Source organism: Meleagris gallopavo, chromosome 1 (genome assembly GCF_000146605.3).
Source record: "Meleagris gallopavo isolate NT-WF06-2002-E0010 breed Aviagen turkey brand Nicholas breeding stock chromosome 1, Turkey_5.1, whole genome shotgun sequence".
Classification (NCBI taxonomy): domain Eukaryota; kingdom Metazoa; phylum Chordata; class Aves; order Galliformes; family Phasianidae; genus Meleagris; species Meleagris gallopavo.
The window spans coordinates 62,161,396-62,176,364 of NC_015011.2; the positions used below are offsets into that span (position 1 = coordinate 62,161,396).

Consider the following 14,969-nt stretch of genomic DNA (forward strand, 5'->3'; position numbering starts at 1 on the left):
AGGTGCTGCTGTGATTTAACCATGGAGTCTTTAAAAACGCTGTGAGAAATGTCGTATCTGGAAGTTTCAAGTATGCTCATTTCAGACTTAGTCTATCAATCTGCTCAATAATGAGAATCTACTCAATTTATATTTCAAGGCATCACATCTTTCAATTCTTCATCCCAAAGTCCAATTGCAAATAAGAATATCCAACAAACCTTTGGTGTTTTTTTTGCTTTTTTGTTTGTTTGTTTGTTTTTGTTTTGATTTTTGGTTTTTGGTTTTGTTTTTTTTTTTGCTTATCTGACTTGCAGAGCTCATCCAAAGCTTTACAGTAATTAGGTCATTTAGGAACACAGGCTTGGGAGGTTTCCTGGCTCATACATAACCAGATCAATAGACCACATGCCCAATTCAATGGACACCAGGCTATTTGGAAACAAAGCAAGTCACAAGCCTTTCGGCAGGCTCCCATTTTGCCTAACTGCAGCTGAGCAGACTTTCTACCTCAGCCATTTTCTGGAGGTAGCTGTGGACAATTTTCTATTAGTTTTAATGTACCTCACCAGTGGACCAAATCTCTTATAGGTATTACTGGAAAATGAAAATATAATTTTGTTTGAAATTAGTAAGACATGAAAGATGTGTTTGTGGAGCTTCAAGTATGATTCATATAAAAAGCCAACTGAATATTATCCTCTGTATTAAACTCCATTTGTTCATTTCTGGAAATAATTTCTACCAACCAGCATTGCATGAAAGTGGAATGGCTCCATTTACCCTCACACTGGAGGTCTCTTCCCCAAGGAGATTTTTCCTAGGTTTCTGAGCTCTTTCCTACCTTCAGCTCACAGGTAAGTATCAACATGTACGTCCTCAGGAGGCTAAAACAGCACATGCCACAGCTGGGAATGAATACGATCCCTGTGGGAGAGAGCTGGCTGCAGCTTGGAAAACACCAATAGGCAGCAGGAGACAAAGTGCCCCCATCATCCCAAGCCAGGGAAAGTCCCTCTCTAGCTCTACAGCTGGTGGACTGCCCGTCACCCACCATGCAAGTGAGGTCAAAGAGTCTCACAACTCAGAGGGTCTGCTGATCCACTTCAAAGACCCGTCTGAGGTACGGTCAGCTGAGGTCTACCATCATCTTTTCAGAAGGGGAAGGAAGAAATCCCCTGGAGCACGGCCAGACTGTTCATTAATCAGCATCGCTTCCCGTAGACAACTATACGCTGCTTTTGTGTGGAAAGCAAGAGCCGGCAGTGTACCAGAAGAAAGGGTCCTCTCTCAGCCTCCTTCTCTAACCTTTTCCCGCAGAAACCCCTACCACGTACTGCTCACACCTATCCAAGTGCCCCACAGCCCCAGAAGGAAGCAGACAGCAGGAAGCTCTCCTCCTTCACATCCCCTTGCCCCAAGGAGTGGTGCTGGGGGCCTGTCCCCTCACCCCACAGGAGCACCCGGTGCCACCAGCCTCCCCGAGGAGGTCCCCTTGCACCTCGCCTTTCTGCTGCCGGCAGTAGGTGAGGTCCTGGGGCCACCTGGTGGTTCGTTGCGTGGATTGTTTGAATTCTCTCCGTGCTGGGTGCTCCAGCAGCACCGTACCAGGCTATATAGCACGATGCCCACCAGTCCTTGGGAAAGCCAAGCTTCATTCACTCACTCAGCCCTTCCTATGCTCTGGCTTTCTCAGAGTTACCTGAGAGCTATCCAGATTCCCAGGGCTACATGTCCTCTGGCTGCCCTTTTCAGATGCTGAGCCTTCAACATTTAAAACAACTGTTCTTTGATCGTTATTGTTATTTTTTTTTCCACCCAAACAGCCTGCAAATGAGAGGCTCTATTTGTGGCTGAGTTGACATAACGTACAGATCCCACCTCAGCCATGAAGCCTTTCCTCCATATGCAGGGAAACAAAAATAGCAGGTTCTAGAGAACCTGGAATCCAGTCAGAACAAAAATGACTTAGACCTGCAGAGATGAGGGACAATTTCCCACGATCCTTCACTTGCATGAAGAAACACCAGCCCACACACTTCTCCCAGGCCCTGGGAATAGCCCAGTGATTCATCAGCCAGATGACTCTTTTGGCTGGGAGCAGGTGATGGCTTCTAGCAGAAGGTGGCATTGCACCAAGAACCCCAAGCCTACTGCATACAGAGGTCTCCCAGTCAGTGTTCCCCATTTTCCCTCCCACTTAAACCAAGCTTCTTCTCTTGCCACCCTCCTGTACAAATGAGCCAGAGCAACAGAGATGCAGACCCAGATACCCAGCACAGCTCCACTGATACACACCCCAGCAAACACAGTGTAAGGATGCTGGTTACAAAAAAATGAGACAGTCTGTAGCTAGAGAGGAAAGACAAGAATTTATTGGAATGAATGGAGAGCTCCCACAGTCCACACCAGAGCCACAACTTTGAGACTCTGGCACTCTCCACTCCATGATCAGTCCTTCTTCTCTGCCCACCAGAAGGCTGGGGGTGCTCTGAAACACCGGTGTTTGATCTGCCCCTTCAGAGCCCTCTTAGGGAGAGGATTAAGGTGCATTGCTAACTCCACGCAGATCATCTCCACAGCAGCTTCTCCCTCAGCCCTTCAGATCTTCCAGGGAAGGGAACCCAGAAATCCCTTTCTCCTAAATGAGTGAATCCTTGTGTTGTCCAACAGGTGCTAAAAGCTGCAGAGAAACCATCCTGGGGGAGGGAGGGAGAGCCCCACTGGTCCTAGCAGTGAGATTCCAGCTCTGTCAGCATCAGGAGGCCAGATCTGGTGGAAGGAAGAGTCTGTCCCGTGCCTGGCCTGGAAGGCAAATCCTCTAGTGGACAGATGAGTTGGTGGAACCTCTGGAAGGCAAAAGAAGGCACTGAACATGGTCTCAAGGATGAAAGGTAACCCGGGCTCTCCCCTTCCAGTCATGGGTTTCATTCAGTCATTCAGACCACCCCTTCCTGAGCATTTGCAGAGCTAGAGAACAGGTGGGATCTGGAGTTCTCTTGGAGCAAGACCCTAAGCTGCTGTCAAGGGCAGCCTCCACACTGAGCTGAAGTACAGGATATCACCTTTTTCCTCATCATCTAATGAGTTTATTCCTAATGGCGTTTGCAAAGAGACAGAAGCAATAAACAAAGGGCACCAAGAGGCAACAATCAGCTTGGGGCAGCCCTCTAGCCAGGCAGAACTCAATAAAACCAACAGTTCAGTTATAGCAATGAACTCATTCAATTGATTCATTCTAGGATCCCTACTAATCAACCTACAACACACAAACAACTCTCTTGAAAGGCTGGACAGCAGTACAGCCCTTGCTCTGATCCCAGAGCTTCTGTCTTACCTCTCTGAGGGAACCTTTGATGGTGAAGAGCTTGTAGACGATCCAGAGAGGGATGCACACCATGGAGGAGAGGGCCAGCAGCCAGCCCAGCGTATCCCCCACCACGGATACACATATTTCTTGTTGTAGGTCAGTGGGGTGTATTTGATCAGAGAAAACAAGAAGGTTGCCTGACAGGGTGGAAGAAGCCAAGAGAAAAAGTGCAAGAAAATCAACATTGTTAGTCAAAGTAGGTCTTTCTGGTTACTCCACACCTGCACAGAGTTATGTGGTAAAAGAGAGGCTACATAGCCTCAACACATGTGCAGATCCCTCCGTGTATATGTGTGTATGTATCTCAGAGGCACCCAGCTCTGCCCATCTCTCACCAAGCAAACTGCCGGAGTGATGAAAAGCCAGCAGTATTTGATGATGGGCCATGGCCGGTAGCCGATCATATCTTCAATGTTGTCATAGAAACGCTCAGCACCTGCAGGAGAGGGGAATGGTACCTCATTACTGAGGGAACAAGGGCAGCAGGGTCTGTGTATCTTGAGGAAGATGGCAAGTGAGGACCCTGCTTCCCCACCATCTGGGAGCTCCCAGAAAATGAGGCAGTAACCTCTTAATAGCCAAGAACCCTGCTAGGAACTTCAGTTGTGGTTTAATGTCTGCTCACCCCAGAACAGCTCAGTGGGTCGCCACAGCCCCTCAGCAGGTATATATCCTGTGCCCTGTGCTAGTACATGAACTGAGGCTGTGACCTGAACCATACTTTATCCATCTCTTCTAGGCAGTACTAAGGTCCACAAGTCCATGGGACCTGATGGGGTGCATCCACGTGTGCTGAGGGAGTTGGCGGAGGTCATTGCTGAACCGCTCTCCATCATTTTTGAGAGGTCTTGGACAACAGGGGAGGTCCCTGAAGACTGGAGGATAGCCAATATCACTCTGGTCTTCAAAAAGGGCAAGAAGGAAGACCCGGGTAATTATAGGCCTGTCAGCCTCACCTCTGTCCCTGGAAAGGTGATGGAACAGCTTGTGCTGGATACCATCTCCAGACAACTGGGAGAAAAGGAGGTTATCAGGAGTAGTCAGCATGGGTTCACCAAGGGGAGGTCATGCTCGACCAACCTGGTGGCCTTCTATGATGCTGTCACATGCTGGGTGGATGGGGGAAGAGCAGTAGATGTAGTCTACCTTGATTTTAGAAAGGCATTTGATATGTCTCCCATGACATCCTTATAACAAAGCTGAGAAAGTGTGGGATAGATGAATGGACAGTGAGGTGGGTTGAGAACTGGCTGACTGGCAGAGTGCAGAGGGTCGTCATTGGTGGTGCAGAGTCTGGCTGGAGACCTGTGACCAGTGGTGTCCCCCAGCGGTCTGTGCTGGGTCCAGTCTTGTTCAACATCTTCATCAATGACCTTGATGAGGGGATAGTGGCCACCCTCAGCAAGTTTGCTGATGATACGAAGTTGGGAGGATTGGCTGACACGCCTGAAGGCTGTGCTGCCATTCAGCGAGACCTGGACAGACTGGAGAGCTGGGCAGTAAGAAACTGGATGAGGTTCAACAAAAGCAAGTGTAGGGTCTTACACCTAGGGAGGAATAATTGCATGCACCAATACAGGCTGGGGGATGAGCTGCTGGAGAGGAGCTCTGCAGAGAGGGACCTGGGCGTCCTGGTGGACGACAGGTTGGCCATGAGCCAGCAGTGTGCCCTCATGGCCAAGAAGGCCAATGGCATTTTGGGGTGCATTAAAAAGAGCGTGTCCAGCAGGTTGAGGGAGGTGATCCTCCCCCTCTACTCTGCCCTGGTAAGGCCTCATCTGGAGCACTGTGTCCAGTTCTGGGCTCCCCAGTACAAAAAAGACAGGGATCTCAGTCCAGCGGAGGGCCACAAAGATGGTGAAGGGCCTGGAGCATCTCCCCTGTGAAGAAAGGCTAAGTGAACTGAGTCTGTTTAGCCTTGAGAAAAGACGACTGAGAGGGGACCTGATCCAGGTTTATAAATATCTGAGGTGTGGCGGCCATAGTGGTGAGGCCAGTCTCTTTTCAGTGGTACGTGGAGACAGGACGAGGGGAAACGGACATAAGCTGCAGCACAGGAAGTTTCGCAGGAATGTGCGTAAGAACTTCTTCACGGTGAGGGTGACGGAGCACTGGAACAGGCTGCCCAGGGAGGTTGTGGAGTCTCCTTCTCTGGAGATATTCAAGTCTCGCCTGGACGCCTACCTGTGCGACCTGGTGTAGGGAACCTGCTTTGGCAGGGGGGTTGGTCTCGATGATCTCTAGAGGTCCCTTCCAACCCCTACAATTCTGTGATTCTGTGATTTTGAATGTCAGGGCTGAAATAGGGCACACAAAAGCATTGTGAGGATCTCAGACTCCTCTGTGCACAGACTGGGAAACTGTTCCCCCAGGCAGCTTCATATCCCCACGGAAGGAGGGTCTCAAAATCAGGGGCAGTTAGGAACCTGCTGAGGATATCTGCCAAGCAGATCCCCTAGGGCACTGCTGTGAGGAATGTCCCATCAGTTGAATCCATAGGCAACAAAGCAAGGGTTTAGAAGGCTACCTTGCGGTATTTCCAAGAGGAAATATTGACAGGTGCATTGAGGGTGGGAAAAGTGAAAGCTTGAGGGTGTAGAATTGAGCCCTCCTGGTTCATACTCACCATAGACCCAGGCAACGCAGAGTGTCTCAAAGATGGCCACAAATAGCAGGCACATGCCACTGGCAGCATAGTAATCAAAGAGCTGGAAGACATACATCCCACCCTGGGAAGGGTCAAGTGGGCAGTGAGGAGAAGTGGGGAAGGAGAGAGGAGAAAGGAGTCAGGCACAAGCTAAGAGCTCCAGCCAGAGAAGAGCACAAATTCAGCATCTTCCCCATGACTAGGAGACCACCCTCTCCCTCAGGGACACTTTTAGCCAATAACAAAGGCCATCTCCCTTGTGCTCAAGGCCTGATGAAGCTGTGTGGCAGATCTAGGAGACTTCTTGCTCTCAGGAGCCTCAGCAACCCTTCAGTCCTGGGCAGGGCAGTAGAAGGGAAGTGACCATCAGAGATGGTGGGGATATTTTAGGAGAAGACAAAAACAAAGCAACTCTTTTAACTGGAAACAGGAGTGGAAATCCCCTTCGAAGGCAGATTTGGCAGCATCAACACCACAACACACAGACTTCACTAAGTTTTAATTCCCATACACAAGGGAAATATATAGAAAATCAGTGTAATAAATATGGGGCACACTCTGGCTCACTAAATTTTCCATCCATTTTCCACCCAAGTTTTCAACCATTTTTGTAAGCTCCATGCAGGAGCAAAGAAAAGGATAAAGGCTCACTCTAAACCATGCAACCAGCTACAGTAGTAAATGTTTAACTCATGCAGAGATAAATTTATAACCAAAATATTGGCTGTTCAGAGCTCCAATTATCAGTCCTGGCAGGAAAGCTGTCAGAACTGTAACTGGCAAAAGTGATCAGGACTGGAAGGGAAAGTGCAAACACCACAGGGAAGAACAGGGCAGGGCAGAGCAGGGCATGGCAGCCTCCTTCAGGCACTTAGCAGCAGGATGAAGCTCACCCATCTCCAGTATAAATCCCACCACCTGACAGGTCCCTGCCAGAAGGCACTTAGATCCAGCGAACACCATGCAGGTGATCTGAGCCCAAAATACCTCAGTGAGCATCACCAGCCCCACCAGATAGGAGAGGATGGAGACCAGCAGGATGAGGGTCTCCCGGCGGTTCTTCTTGCGGAAGATGGTGGGGTACATGTCCACAAGAGCTGTGACGAGGCTCTCCACACAGACAAACTGCAAAGAGCAGAGATCCCACCTCTGTCAGCCCAACCAGAGCAGTTTGCCAGCAGCCCCGCACCTCTATCTGTCAAGCTCAAGCCTGTCTTGAAGGGGTAGTGACTTTAATCCAGCAGAAAAGCATCCAGCACCTTTACCTGGCTGTCCAGTCCCAGTAAAACAACCATCAAGAAGAAGAAGCACGCCCAGAGTGGGGAGAAGGGCAGCATGACCACAGCCCGAGGGTAGGCGATGAATGCCAGGCCAGGTCCTGCGGGGAGAAGGGCTTCAGAGCAGGCAGCAGCATGGATCAGCATGGCACATCCCTGTGGACCCACATGAGGCAGCCACCTGGCCAAGTGCCACGTGGGAAACTAAGGCAGAGTGAAGGAGCTCCAGCAAGGAGGGAAGAAAATGGGGCACAGCAAGCTATGGCTGCATCACTGCTACGAGGACTGGGGGCCAGATGAGCCTCTGAGTTCAGCAGAAGCCTAAGTATATGCCATGCAGTTACTGCATCCCTTCTGGAGAGACATTACATGCCTAACATAGCCCCAGTAGGCAGCTTGCATTGACCTCAAGACATGGCCATAGCATCATAACATTTCATGAGTGGGCATTTGTTTCTCCCTGGGTTTTGGAGGCGAAGAACAGAGCTTCCCACCAGGACAGGAGCCTGCTTTTGCAACACTGTTTTCTCTGGGGCAGATGCCCCGTGGGCATGCCTCCTGGCCCAGGGGAAAAACAGAAACCTCCCATGACACCATCATCCCACCACAGCCCTCACTCACCTGACTCGGCCACCTCAGCGATGGGCACTCCCTGCTCCCCAGCCATGAAGCCTAGGATGGAGAAGATGGCAAAGCCAGCCACAAAGCTGGTGCCACTGTTGAGGAAGCAGAGGGCCACACAGTCCCTGGGAGGAGAAAGAACAGCATCAGCTGGAGGGTTCAGATGTGACCCATACCCCACGGCATCCCCTGCTCTCCTCATCCTTGAGATAGATCTGCTACATATCTAAACACCTTATGTTTTTCCTCTCTCCTTGTTCGTCAATTATGGGAGAGTAGCAGAGACTATTTCTGCTTGAGAGGGGGGCAGTTATTTTTTCTTAATAGATTTCTCAGACCAGCTACAATGTTCTCAGCTCTCAGAATTGCAAGATATCTCCTGGCCCTCACATTAGGAGAAAAAGATGAACAGAGCCATCCAATTTATTTTCTCTGATCTATTCCCTTTTGTCTCTGTTTCATCTCATTCTCATCCATCTACTCGTTAAACTAAACATTTCTTATCTATCCAATTCTTTTTTATTCTTCAGTCTCCCCAGGCCTCCTGTGACTGCAGCCCTGGGGACAACTCTAACCTTTCCCAGAATCTTTCCAAAATACTCTGAACAAAACTGAACACACCCTTCCGGCATTTCATGGCCTACTCTGACTTTATTAAATGCTACTCTGCAAATCCAGTGTGATTTTCTCTACCAGTCTTTAGGTCTCCAGCATTCTGCTCCTCCCTGCACATTAATTGAATCTATTCACAGTCTGCAACCATTTCTAGAGATAAACCTTAGCTCACGCAGAGCCCCGATGCCCTACAAGTGGCTCAGATTATTCCTCCCCATATCACAGCACTTTGAGTGACGAAGGACTACCCAACACCTAAAATCTTTGCTCCGCCTCTTCATTTCCTTATTAAGGCAGGAGAGATTTTATGAAACCTTCAGGGTGCATCCCAAAGAATCACCCAGAAGGTTCATGCTCTGCCAAGCTCAACCAGCCCCATGGGATGCTCGTGCTAGAACATCCTTTCTCCACCTGCTATAAGCCATTTAATTTCCACTTATGTTCTCAGTTATTTTATACAAACTCACATTTATTTCCAATAGCTCCTCTTCCTTCCCAGTGTTTCTTCCCTCCTTCCCCCAGATGTATGTATGAGGTTAGAACCTCCTTGGAAAGGCATGGGCTGGGAGATGCTCTCCAGTCACCTGGCAGGTGGGAAGGGGTGTCATGGTGGGGGTAATATGCAAGAAATGGCCAGAGAAAAAGGAGTCCCCAGATTTTCACCTAAAGGAAGCCAGGGAGCCTCCATGATATCCCTTGCAATCCCAGAGAGTGAGAAATAGCCCATACGGTTTGGTGCCGTCTCAGACTGTTGTCGTATGAACAGTGGTCCATCCTCCCCACATTCTTTCCTTTCCCAGGTCTCCAAAGGTTACATGTGACTGAGAGAACTGTGCAGGACATAAAGCTTGTGTCCTTCTGTGTCATTAAAGCCTGGCCCTGTCTTTCTGCACAAACCAAAGCTGCAGAGTATAGTATCAACTTGTTAAAATTGGGTCCACGTCTGAAAACAGGCTGGTCGAAGTCTTGACACCAGAATTCAGCACAGTTTCCCTAGCAAAGCCAAAGGCATGAAGGGCTTGTGCATGAATGGACCTGTCTCCTTTTCTTCTGCCTCTCCCAGATGAAGCTACAGAAGCTTTTCACAGCCTTGCTGCTCAGCAGTCCCTGTCATCACCTCCATGTCACACTTTCAGATTGGAGATGCACAGGGACAATGCCCAAGGATGTGCAACAGGCAAGAGCCAATCCATTTTGTCTTCTCTTCCCACAGCCTTTTCTCTCAGGACTGCATCTGACAGAAGGGACAATGTGAAAAGAAAAAGAAGTCCCAGTCCAGCTGCTGGAGAGGCATCCCTACAGCAGGTGTGAAGTTTTAAGGTGAAGAGAAAGATGCCAAGCTAGGTCCATGGGGTGGTCTGCTTGGATCTTCCACAGTAATGACAACAAATTTGAATTTAGAAGGTGTGGGGAGCAACATGGGCCGCAGAGAAAGGTGAGAAAGAAAGCAGATAGCTTTTCTGGTCTCTTCCCCTCATACTAACCTTTTGCCTCTGGATATACAGCCTCAGATGCTGCATACATCTGCAGCAAACTGTGTGTGTTTTCACCTGAACACTTCAACTTGACAGCCTGATGCAATTTGGCAGTTGGGCTGATCTCTGCCCGAGGGCAGTCCAGCATGGGGAGAGAATGCAAGAGGCAGGAGTCACACCTGTAGGTTTATATATAGACTGCATATAGCACGTAGGCACCCAGAGCACTGAAAATTGTGCAAGACACTAGGTCTAAAAGAACTTACAGAGGATAAATCACAAGGTGAAAAGACTCCAATCTAGAGCCATTTGATCTCACAGCTTCCCTCACCTATGTAAACAGGGGAGGTTGGGGTGTGGACTGGGATCACAAAGCTAATGAAGAGGATCTGGCTTTGATGGGTCTCATATGGTCTGGAAAAGGGAATTTGTCACCCGTGACGTGGACAGAAAGTTCCTGACATTTCCCTTGGGTACAAAGCACAGAGAGATGGATTTGAGAAGAAAACACCTGCAAAGTGTTTTCTTACATCTTGAGTAGAAATGGAAAGCATGACACTTCAAAAGGCCCCCAGTGGTTCACCAGCCTATTTGCACTGATGTTGAGGGAAGGGAAGGCTCAAGGCAGCAGAGCCGTGCTCTAGTTACCTGTAGCAGTTGTTATGGTATTTGTTATAGCTGCCCAGAGCTGTCAGGCATCCCAGACAAATTGCATACGAAAAGAAGATTTGAGTGCCTGCATCCATCCAGACCTGCAAGGAAGATGCAAACAGAGGTAAGAAGATAAGGCCAGCACAGAGCACAGATGGTGCACCAATGGGAAGAGGCAGAGACCCAGAGGTCACCATAATCAGCAAAAAACATCAGTGCTCAAGCAGTCAGCAATACCCTGCATTTAGACAAGCCTTTGGTAGGAACAGGTTATGCAGTACAAGGAATTGCAGTGCTCTCTAAAGCACCCTGGGGGTAGCAAGAGCCAAAGGGAAAGGAGGTGCTGCAAGATTTGCAAACCCGCAGCACGTAGGGACCTTCATCATCATCTCTATCTTCCTCAGGCAAGTCTGCAGAAAACTGACTCTCGATAGTCTCTTGGTAGCAAGAGACTGAGCGAGCATTGTCCAAGAGAGCTGAAGGAGTCCTCCATCAGCAGAAGAGGGGGATATGATATGGGAAAGCCTGGTGTCCCACTGAGTGGCACAGGTATCTATGGCTGGTGGCCTTTTCTCCAAGACCTAACTTCAAAGGTTCCAAAATGTAAAAGCAAATCAACTGGGGAGGAATATTAGAAATAGAGTTGCTCACATAGGACATCTCTTAAAAGAAAATACTGGAATGATGTTAGTCCCACAAAGCCTGAACTCCTCTTCGATCTCTCTGTCAAGAACACATCCCGGTGCTCAGAGCCTGACATTTGTCAATGACAAATTAGATTTGAAAGACTATCTGTGTGCAGTCACTGATGCAATCACAGCCTTCTGCAGAGAACAGCAAAAGCAGGGACCAGCAGTGAGGAATGAAGCAATGACAAAGATTGCTATCTAACATCTTTCTTCCTAAAGGGTTTATAAAATAGAGATAAGGCAAGCATTCAGTCAATGGTGCTTCTAGAGACAAAAGGGAAAGCAGTGAGGAAAGAAAAGTGGAAAAAAGTGATTATTGGGGTAAGTTTAATGAGAAGAGTCTCCAAGTGGCTATACCTTGGAGCAGCAGTGCTGGTGAGTCCTCAGATAAACATTCACCTTGCTCAGGGCCCTGCCTGGGGATGTATCCCAGGAACAGAAGCACCAGAGAGGAACACAGTGGTTTTGGTGATTACAAATTATACCCATACATGCTCAACCAAGGCCTCACATCTTGAGGGGCAACCAGCTAGTGCTCACTGGTGTCACTGCTTTCCCCAGCCATCCTGCAAAAAGCTCAGCCAACATTCAGCCCCATCTTCTTCTCATCAGTCAAAACTGACAAGAAGAAATCCTTCCACGGGGAGTCAGATCAAATCTTCGATTTGTAGAATGGAAAGAGACAGATGATGAGGTTGGACTGGAACAGCTAGTTCTGGGCACAAGGACATTGAAAAAGTAGTTGGCTTTAGTCTTTTGTACTTTATTTTTGGAGGAGTGGGGTAGGGAAGCAGGTTTGGAAACCAAAATATTAGCTCACTATTGCATTTGAAAAAGATTGGAAAAAACAAAGTCTTTTATTTATCTATTTATTTTCTTCACAATTAATTCCTAAAGATTCTTCACAATATATTCTTCACAATAAATTCCTAATCATTGTGTCTGTAAGCAGTCAGGGCATGGGCTTCACTTCTCCATTGCTTTTTGGGCACAGCAAGGCACTGAGACCGGCTGATCCAGCTGACATCCGTGCATCAGTAATTTAATCATCTTCTCATAGGTCAGGATGAGAAATTCTGTTAGGCTTGATTTGTTGTTCTGCTGTTCATTGCTTGTGCTGTGTTTTGTCTTTTTTTCAATAAAATTCCAGCTTGAATTTCACTCTCTTGAGGTTTTTGAAGCACTTTCAGATCAGTTTGTTCAGGTAAAAAGACTCTTGCCATCAAACAGCATTCCCCACCCTTGCCATAAATTGGGTTCATTTCCGCAGTTCAAACTGATTTAACAGTGGTCAGAAATCTCAAAGATACCAACTACTTAAGAATTTCACAACAACCAGGGAACAGGAAAGACTCAGCATCCCCACTGAGAGGAAAGCTACAGGGAGGAGCAGTCAACCAGTGTTAAATATCAGATAAATCACACAAGCAGGAGACATGAGAAACATCCCAAGGGCAGGAAAAGAACTGGTGCTTTACCAGATGATGGTAGAAGTCAAATATCAAGACACCAAGCTTCATTAGCTCTGTGACTCATGAAGTGGCTTTGTTCCTACAGCCAGCAATACTCTTGATGTGCAGCAGAGATTAGAATGGGGTCTGCAGGTTCCTGCTGCACTGCCTGAGGTGCATTTCCAGAAGGATGTCTGTAGGGAATACAGGTCCTGCCTCAGCGTGTGTTCCCATTTGAAGCAAGGCAGCCTGTGGCTGAACCAGTGCAAAAAAAGCTAAGTATGATACACGGAGATTCTGATCCTACTCAGTCTTTGTGACTGTGAGCACCAGCTCAGACTGTACACACTTCTGTTTCTCATTTTAAAAGGCTACTGAAGCTCTTGGGTGAAAGGCCACCCACTTCTTCTTCCTTCCCAGAGCCCTAGCATCTCCCACATTCCTTGAGTGCTCATGGACTCCAACAAGACTGATGCCATGGGTGTTATGGAGATGAGCAACAGCAGCATGACTCAGGACGTGGGGTGGGAAGGGTATTCAGCTCACCCCATCTCAGCCCCACAGTTTCATGGGGCTTACAAAGAGCACCTACTCCTGGAAACAGTAGCCCACATCTGCTCTCCCTGAGCTGCCTCCTGTGCTCGTTCCTCTCCCTTTTGTGACTCAGAGAAATGTTCCTTCCAGCCCTTTCAACTATCCCCCCCTTTCCCCCCCCTTTCCCTCCCCCTGCTGCTGAAGAACAGCCTCTCATTATTTTAATATTTCCACTCCAACTAAAGGGGCTTGATGGGGTCATGGAGGGCTCTCTTTTCCCTGCAGAAAAGCATGCTGCTCTTCTCTAGCTGCAGCTCCACTGCTGAAGTTTATCCTGTTGTTCAGATTTTGCTGGCACATTGGCAGACTGGGTATTTTGCTGCGATTGCTGTCTGCAGTTTTTCAAGCCATCCAAGTTTATTTAATTCATAATTCAATTTCCTTGAACATGTTGTTTACTCCAGTTTGTAATAACCTCCTACTCTATGTTTTTAACCAAAGCCTTCACACCTGAGCTGCAGTTATTTGAGATGGTTATGGCCTAGCAGAGAACATTTTCCTTCTTCCCTTAATTTTCTTAGTAATATTTGCTTTATTACATGTACTAGAATTTAATACCCTCTGAACTGAAACAAATCCTTCCTTAGGAAAACCTCAGAGCACTTATAAATAATAGTAAGGAGTATTTTAGAGCAAAATGCTCTAAAATGCTCAGCAAGTTCACGGATGACACCAAGCTGTGTGGTGCAGTCAAGGAATGGGTTGCCATCCTGAGACACCCAGGCAGGCTTGAGCAGTGGGCTCAGGTGAACCTCGTGAGGTTCAATAAATCCAGCTGCAAGGTCTGCATGTGAGTCATGGCAAACCCCACTGTCAGCATAGGCTGGAGGATATCAGGGTGGAACAAAGTCCTGCTGAAAAGGAGCTGGGGAGACTGGTGGATGGTGAACTCATGAGTCAGCAATGTGCCCTCACAGCCCAGAGTGCCAACTATATCCTGGACTGCATGAAAAGAAACACGGTCAGCAGGTCAGGGATGTGATTCTTCCCCTTTGTTCTGCACTGGTGAGATCTCACCTGGAGCACTGTGTCCCAGTCCTCAGTACAGGAGAGATATAGACCAGGAGTGCATCCAGCCCCCTATGAAGACAGGCTGAGAGGGCTAGGACTGTTCAGCCTGGAGAAGGGAAGGCTCTGGAGGACATGAGAGTGACCTTTCAGTATCTAAAGGTGGTCTGTAAGAAAGGAGACAGGCTCTTCCACAGGGTCTACTGTGTTAGAACAAGGGGAAATGTTTTCAAACAAAAAGATGGGAGATTAGATTGGAGATAAGGAAGATGTTTTTTGCAATCAGGGTGGTGAGGCACTGGCACCAGTTGCCCAGAAAGATGGTGGATGCCCCGTCCCTGGAGACATTCAAGGCCAGGTTGGATGGGGCTCTTAGCAACCTGATCAACCTGTGGGTGTCCCTGTTCACTGCAAGGGAGTTGAACTAGGTGACATTTAATGGTCCCTTCCAACTCAAACGATTCTATTCTAAGAAGCCTAGTGCATGCATCACACATCACACACAGGGACCTTAATGATGCTATGATTTTATGGTCTTGCATCTGGGAAAGCCCCCCACCTCTGCACTTTCTGTAAACACTGTAAGTAAAAA

General features: G+C 48.1%; 2 protein-coding genes across 3 annotated transcripts in view; one reads left to right on the forward strand and one right to left on the reverse strand.

Moving 5' to 3' along the window:
- The window catches only part of LOC100542571 (zinc finger protein OZF-like), a 1,148,434-nt gene that overhangs the window by 1,038,437 nt on the left and 95,028 nt on the right, over positions 1 to 14,969 (forward strand). The gene's annotated exons all lie outside the window — the stretch shown is intronic.
- Positions 2,333 to 11,572, reverse strand: LOC100539895 (sodium- and chloride-dependent GABA transporter 2). The gene is given in 9 exon segments (XM_019612428.2): positions 2,333 to 2,828; positions 3,317 to 3,414; positions 3,417 to 3,486; positions 3,685 to 3,785; positions 5,976 to 6,078; positions 6,984 to 7,121; positions 7,262 to 7,374; positions 7,895 to 8,019; positions 10,633 to 11,572. Coding segments are annotated over 9 exon segments (1,068 nt in total). The 5' UTR covers positions 10,833 to 11,572; the 3' UTR covers positions 2,333 to 2,708.